This window comes from Hordeum vulgare, chromosome 6H (genome assembly GCF_904849725.1).
Source record: "Hordeum vulgare subsp. vulgare chromosome 6H, MorexV3_pseudomolecules_assembly, whole genome shotgun sequence".
NCBI classification, from domain to species: Eukaryota; Viridiplantae; Streptophyta; class Magnoliopsida; order Poales; family Poaceae; genus Hordeum; species Hordeum vulgare.
Genome location: NC_058523.1, coordinates 28,538,417 through 28,546,217, shown reverse-complemented (window position 1 = coordinate 28,546,217; position 7,801 = coordinate 28,538,417). Strand labels below are relative to the sequence as shown.

The following is a 7,801-nucleotide window of genomic DNA, read 5'->3' as shown; positions in this document are numbered from 1 at the left end:
CAATCTTCGTTTCCGGACCATTTCGGAAACCCTCGTGACGTCCGTGATCTCATCCGGGACTCCTAACAACATTCGGTAACCAACCATATAACTCAAATACGCATAAAACAACGTCGAACCTTAAGTGTGCAGACCCTGCGGGTTCGAGAACTATGTAGACATGACCCGAGAGACTCCTCGGTCAATATCCAATAGCGGGACCTGGATGACCATATTGGATCCTACATATTCTACGAAGATCTTATCGTTTGAACCTCAGTGCCAAGGATTCATATAATCCCGTATGTCATTCCCTTTGTCCTTCGGTATGTTACTTGCCCGAGATTCGATCGTCAGTATCCGCATACCTATTTCAATATCGTTTACCGGCAAGTCTCTTTACTCGTTCCGTAATACAAGATCCCGTAACTTACACTAAGTCACATTGCTTGCAAGGCTTGTGTGTGATGTTGTATTACCGAGTGGGCCCCGAGATACCTCTCCGTCACACGGAGTGACAAATCCCAGCCTCGATCCATACTAACTCAACGAACACCTTCGGAGATACCTGTAGAGCATCTTTATAGTCACCCAGTTACGTTGCGACGTTTGATACACACAAAGCATTCCTCCGGTGTCTGTGAGTTATATGATCTCATGGTCATAGGAACAAATACTTGACACGCAGAAAAAAGTAGCAACAAAATGACACGATCAACATGCTACGTCTATTAGTTTGGGTCTAGTCCATCACATGATTCTCCTAATGATGTGATCCCGTTATCAAGTGACAACACTTGCCTATGGCCAGGAAACCTTGACCATCTTTGATCAACGAGCTAGTCAACTAGTGGCTTACTAGGGACAGTGTTTTGTCTATGTATCCACACAAGTATTGTGTTTCCTATCAATACAATTATAGCATGGATAATAAACGATTATCATGAACTAAGAAATATAATAATAACTAATTTATTATTGCCTCTAGGGCATATTTCCAACAGCTACTGGTCCTCCTTGTCACCGGAGGAGATGACTATCTCCTTCTTGCCGGAGGAGCCTGCCACCGTGGAAGTCAATTGGCCCGGATAACGAGGGCGATGGTGCCAAGATCCACCTGACGAGGATCTTCCATCTCCTTCACCTGCCGACGCGCAGAAAATCAGGACTTTAGCATTAATTTCGGGCTCGGGGAGGAAGAAGGGATCGGGTAGAGGGAGTGTGGTTCTTTGGATAGGGAGGGCATTTGTAGTCTTGGAACTTTAATGGCCGTGCGGGGCTCCAATTGGGCCTTGGATGCCAGGTCCATGACCCTACCCCTGGTAGGTGACCCCGTAGTAGCCCCTGAATCGATCGGTTGTGTCGGGCCCGCGGGACTGAGGGTATGCAGGCCCGTCAGCCTTCGACCCAAGAGGCGACGCATGCCGTGGGTCTAGAACGACCCATCATTGGACTTCGTGGGCAAGACCCTCGTGAGGGCCCCCGCCTCGCGAGGCGCGTATCCGCAAGCATCTTCAGGAGCCACACGGTACCCCCTCACGATGTTGTCTCCCGAGGCTGCCCTCGAGGCCCTCGTGTGGCAGACTAATCAAGGGTGGCACAACGGGGTCGTGGGGTCCAACACCTTCACGTCGGTGACGCGTGCCATGCTTAGCGGCAACAAGATCCGCCATACGAGGATCTTCCATTGCCTCCGCATGTCAGCTCACAGAGAACCAAGACGGGCTCAGGGAGAAGGAAGGGATCGGGGAGAGGGAGGGCGACTCTTTGGGTCACCGACACATGGCTTAAATAGCCTCGACCAAGCTAGGCGTAGGGGTGGTCAACCCGCTTCAATCTGGCGCAGCGGCCGGAGTTGGTTTCTCGGGACGCGATGTCTGCATTGAAGTGGTGACGTCCGAGAGGTCACATTCGTCAACATTGAAGCGGTGACGTCCGAGAGGTCACATTCGTCAGCTCCGCTCCTCGTCCGATTAAATCGCTAGCATCAATATCCATCTTTGCATGAAGCCGAGATCAATGCGGTGCAGCAAGTGATGCAGGCGTTCGATGGAAAGCGAGAGAGAGAGAAGATTTGTTTTTGGGTGAGTCGGGGCAGCCAAAACCAGACATGGCAGTAGTTCGGACGCCCGCGACCCCCCCCCCCCCCACACCCACACACCCACACTTTTTGTTTCCGCTTTATCGGAAAAATTGTGTCTGAATCACCAAACGAACCAATACAATACCACATTGGATGCAAAACTAGTCCGGACCACACGGTTTGAAAGCATGCGGACGGTTTGAGGATCCATATTGGAGATGCTCATAGGTTTGCTACATTCTTAGTCATCAAGTTATCTCATCTCTCAAAAGCGCTTATCTACAAGAAACCTTCGAACGGAAGGAACTTGCATGCCATTTATTCTTTAGTAGTGAAGCAAATTTGCATGGCAATATCCTTAGTAGTGAGACTAGCTTGTAGGGTAAGCTTACTTAGTGTAGAAGGAAAGTTTTTTTTCTTTGCGAACAAGTGAAGAAGGAAAGTTGTTTTTTTCTTTGCAAACAAGTGAAGAAGGAGAGTTGTATGGCAATCAAGCTTAGCCACACACACACATAAAACTTACATGGTAACTTTCCTTGCTTAAGAGGTTTGTTTCATAGTGCACATTAATACGAGCTAAATGTTTGTATTTCGATATTAGCCACAGTTTACCATAACACGCGAACGATTTCTAATTTATTTTGATAATAACTTTTTTCAAGGAAAATTTCGCCAATAATTGTCTATTTTTTTTTAAAAAAACGCCAACAACTTCTATATTTTATTTTGAGGCACGCCAACAGCTGTCATGAGCAGCCGTTGCTACTGGACGCCAAAGCCCACGGGCCAGAAGGCATTGTAAACGTGCGTTTCTCTCACACTATGTATAAGTACCGAGTTAGCCAGTAGGTGGAGAGGAATGCGATGTAGGAGTAGGAGTAGTACTATGAACTGCCTACAGAAACCCTCTATCTTTTCCGTAGCCCCCAATTCCTCTCCTAGATCTGGATCAAGGAGTGTGCCAACGAACCACAGCGCCAAGACACAGCTCCGCGTGCGTGATCTCGAAACGAGATCGACGTACGATGGAATCGGAGGCGCCGGCCGCGCTACCAGAAGACGCGCTCGCGGAGGTCCTCCGGCGTCTCCCGCCGCACCTCCTGCCCAGGTCCCGCCTGGTCTGCAAGGCGTGGCGCGACGCCGTCGACGACCGCCTGCGGGGCAACCTGCTTCCGCGCTCGGTGCGCGGCATCTTCATCAACTTCGAGGGTGAGTACTACACCGAGTTCTTCTCCCGCCCCTCGACCGGCCCGGCGGTGGACGGAGAGCTCGGTTTCCTGCCCTGCACGGGCGTCAAGGTCAAGGACCACTGCGACGGCCTCTTGCTTTGCCGCGAGTCGGGCTACGGCGCACCGCCGCGCCCGCGCGAGTACGTCGTTAACCCGGCCACTCGGCGGTGGGCGCGTCTGCCCCGGCGCCCGCCGCCGCACTTCCCAGGATTCGACCACACCGCACACCTCGCGTTCGATCCCGCCGTGTCGCCGCACTACCAGGTCTTTGTGATCCCACGCGTGCCGTCGCAACTACCGTCCAACGGAGAATCCGACGACGACGATGACAACAACCCGTTGCTGGAACTGGAGTGGCCTCCCGCGTCATACCTCGTCGATGTGTTCTCGTCGGTGACTCGGCGATGGGACACGACAACCTTCATCCGGGAAGGGGAGGCTGCCGGGATCGTCGCCGACATGCAGTTTGGTCGGTGGTATTATCGGTATCTTTATCATGCCGTCTACTGGCAAAGCGCGCTCTACATCCTTTGCGAACATGGCTATCTTACGAGGTACGTATCCTAGTAGCTCCCTTCAACAAATTGTGTATGTGCCACCATGATTCATCCATGTTTATATTGATCTACTTTATTCGATTTGTTTATGTTTGCAGACGTACAGAGTAATTAGACTACCAGGTGCCAGTAAATTGATAGCATGTTCCAATCACCGTCTTGGAAGATCATCGCGAGGGGTGTATTGTGCAATACTTGATGGCTCGACCAGACTTCAGGTCTGGTATCTCAATGAATCGTGCAATCGAATAGAATGGGTGTTAAAACATGATACCCGTCTTAAGAACATTTACCATTGCAACTATGCTCAACAACTGGGCAGACAATGGATCTTACAAAGTGTTAACCCCGGCAAGGAGGACCATGAGCAGAAATATGACTATGACTGGAACTCTGACGAGGATAACGTTCTTGACATTGACGACGTCGTTGAAGAGGCTGAAGACGTCGCCGAAGAGGCTGAAGATGTCGATGAAGACGAACACAACAGATATTATTTTTTCCTTGGATTTCATCCTTATAAAGAGGTTGTCTTTTTGAATTCAGCAGCAAGAGGACTAGCCTATGACTGGATCAACTCAAGATTTCAGGACTTGGGCAGTTCATGGATATGTCAAGGGTATGGAATACCATATGGAAAGACAGACGTATCTTTTCCATACACGCCGTGTTGGATAAGCGAGTTTCCTGGAAACGAATTAGAAACTCTTCGTTTAGATGAGAAGCTATATAGGAACAAGCTGGAACTCGAGGCTCAACTTAAGGAGGAATCCAACTTTACCTACACGGACGAGTACGAGCTGCGCAAGCAGTCTGGGCGTGCCAAGAGGGTCAAGGACTCCGCCGCCAAGATTCGTCGCGGACGCCACATTGCCGCTCGGTAGGAACCCATCGTCACCAACATGAAGTCCAAGGTGATTCGCACCGGGGCGACCAAGTTCAGCCTTGGCAAGGCCACACAGAACTAGTAACCACCATATATAGTTGGATCCTAGTCCTAGCTACCTACTTGATTAGTTTCTTGGAAACAAAGATGAGTAGGTATGTGCAAATCAGATGCCCTAATATATCGTCTTCAGCTTCATTTATCTTGCCTTACTTATCTATATTTCTATTTGTGCTCAACTGCTGTCGGAGCATTGCCTCAGTACTCTGCACAATTTGTATCGTTGTTATTTCGGTTTGCCTTGTAAGACTGTGACTTTCGGATTTATTAATTTAGTCAAGGCTCTGTGTTGTAACCAACATTGGTTGTAACTTGTTGACTCAGTGGAAAACTTGTTGGCTCAATGTAGTACCCTTTTTGTGTATCTTGCATTTGATTGGAGAAAGCTAACATTGTCTCCCATGGATTTACCTTCCTATTTGGTCAAAACGCACACAAGTTCAGGTTCTTGCTTTCTGGTGGACGCTTGAGATCGGGTTAAAACAACTACAAACTGTTTAATTTGCGAGTTTGTCGCGCAGCAACCTTACTCACTCATAGATGTGATGCTGTTGTTTCAGAATCACTAGTGGAAAACGACCCATAGCCCCGGTTCACGAACGGGGACTAACAAAACGGAACTAATGCTAGCCCCGGTTCGGCGCCCAAGCGGGGCTAATTGTCCTCCATGTGGCGGGATTGGGAGCGACGGGGGAGGGGTATTAGTCCCGGTTCTAATTATCAACCGGGACTAAAGGCTTCGGCTAATTATTTTGTTTGACCCGAAAAGATAGATTTTTTTTAATTTTTTTGATTTTTTTTCAATTTTTATTTTTGAATATTTTTTATTTGTTTTTATGTTTTATTCTAATTTTCAAATCTTTAAATTATTTGACAATTTAATTTCTAATCACCCATCCTCACTGCTCCACCGTGGATCACTCATTTCAATTAGTCTAACTTTCTGGTGGGTCACTCCTTCAGCCCGATCGAGCACACTTAACTTCGTGGTTCTATCACCCCCAGTTTTCAAGTTTGTACTTTTTGTTTTCCTGACAATAGTAAGATATCAATCCTATTAACCCTAGGTCTTGATGTCACATGATTTATTTTTTTGAAATCTAAACAGTTATTAAAAGAAACAAAATAAGTAATAATAATATTGAATTTTAATGAAAATAAAATAAGTAATAATATTATTTTATTCGTTTTTTTGCCATTTATTCATTTAATATGGCATAGTTAATATCTCTAAATATGTAAATCAAAATTCAACAAATAATATATCCATTATTATCAAAAAATGTGAGGAATCCAAATATTACATCATTTATTTATTTTTAAATTAATTAATTTCTAAAATTAATGTTTTTTATTTTTCTGAAAAAATTCTTCTATTTGAAATAACTTTTTTACATTTGGAATTTTGAGCATCTCAGAAAACTTCATCGGGCAAGCCTTGGTGAAATCGAGTCCCGGTTTTTCTCTAGCTTTTATTGATATATTAAACTCTTTTTTCGACATCGAGATGCTTGGCCACCTCATCAAAGCGTTGATTCCAACTCCGAGATGATTGCACGAGTCCATAAATGGATCGCTCGAGTTTGCATACTTCATCAGCATTCTCTCGATCAACAAAACCTTCCGGTTCCATCATATACAACTCTTCCTTAAGGAAACCGTTAAGGAACACTGTTTTAACATCCTGTAACACCCTGATTTTTCAAACTTTCTCTTTTCAAAATATTTTGGAGTTTCACTTGCAAATTGGTGGATTTTCAAATTTCTCTCAAGCAAGTTGGATTGTGAGTCTCTGATTTCTTGTCACAAGCAACCCAAAACCTTTGCTTCTTGCCAAAACCTTCCTTGGAATAATTTGCAATATTTATATCTTTCAAATAATTCTTTTTTTATTTTGGGGAATTATGGCATCACCATGGGTTGTGAAGCAACCTATAGTTGGGATAAGCTATTGACCCCAAAACTTTTTCCACATGTTCTCAGTATCATATGATTTCAAAATCTTCAAAAACATTTCATTGCCCAATGCAAAATTTTGGCTAGAATAATTATTTCTTTTCTAGCCAGAATTGTCACTTTGTGAAGCAACCCTATTTTTCCTATTTTAGAAAATTCCCAATAAATTCCCTTAGCTCCAAGGGATCATATTTAGTTCAAATATGTAAAGAACATCTGATGGTCCAGTACAAGTTTTGAGCAGGAAAACTCTGCTAAATTTCTGTTAAAACTGAACCTTTGTGAAGGAAGTGCTAGCTAGGGGTGCACCAATGATCTGTAAATTTTTGGACATGTGTGCACTACTAAATAACACTCCTCCACCAAGTTTCACCATTAGCAGGGCTTGCATGTGAGTGCCATGAGCTCATTTGCGTTCTGGACCAGAAAGATGATTTACAAAGGAACTATATTCATTTGATCTTCAAATCCTTTCAAACTTTGCCAGTTTGTAGTCTTTCCTATGCTGATTAACCCAGACATGCTAGCTTGCCCTAACCCTAACCCATTTGAGCTCTAGATGCTCCCCAAGTTTGCAGGCAGAAGCTGTACACTAGTAGAAATAAGGGCTTTCGTCCCAGCTCGAAAAACACATTAGTCCCGGTTCCTTTACGAACTGGGACTAATGTTAGTATTAGTCCCAGTTCGAGCGGCAAAGGCGACGGTCGGGCAGTAGTCCCGGTTCGTGTCTCGAACCGGGACTAAAGGGTTTGGAGGATTTAGTCCCGGTTCGTGTCTTGGGCCTTTAGTCCCGGTTCGTGTCTCGAACCGGGACAAAAGGGTTTGGAGGATTTAGTCCCGGTTGGTGTCCTGAACCGGACGAAAGGGTAGACCTTTAGTCCCGGTTCGTGACATGAACCGGGACTAAAGGTGTTCAGATTTTTTTTTTCTGTTTTTAAATTCTTGTTTGTAGTTTCTGTTTTAAATTGCTTATATCTTTTAGGATATTTGATGTTTTTGATTGATTCTTTTTGCATTAGATTCAAAATTTTGTCTAGTTTCTGTTTTTGCC

At 45.2% G+C, this 7,801-nt stretch overlaps 1 protein-coding gene across 1 annotated transcript; it reads left to right on the top strand.

Annotated features, from left to right (window-relative positions):
- Window positions 1-2,825: 2,825 nt before the first annotated feature.
- On the top strand, window positions 2,826-5,130 carry LOC123403402. Its single transcript, XM_045097337.1, has 2 exons — window positions 2,826-3,845; window positions 3,928-5,130. The coding sequence occupies exons 1-2, from the start codon at window positions 3,088-3,090 to the stop codon at window positions 4,730-4,732; spliced, it is 1,563 nt and encodes a 520-aa protein (XP_044953272.1). The 5' UTR covers window positions 2,826-3,087; the 3' UTR covers window positions 4,733-5,130.
- Window positions 5,131-7,801: the final 2,671 nt, after the last annotated feature.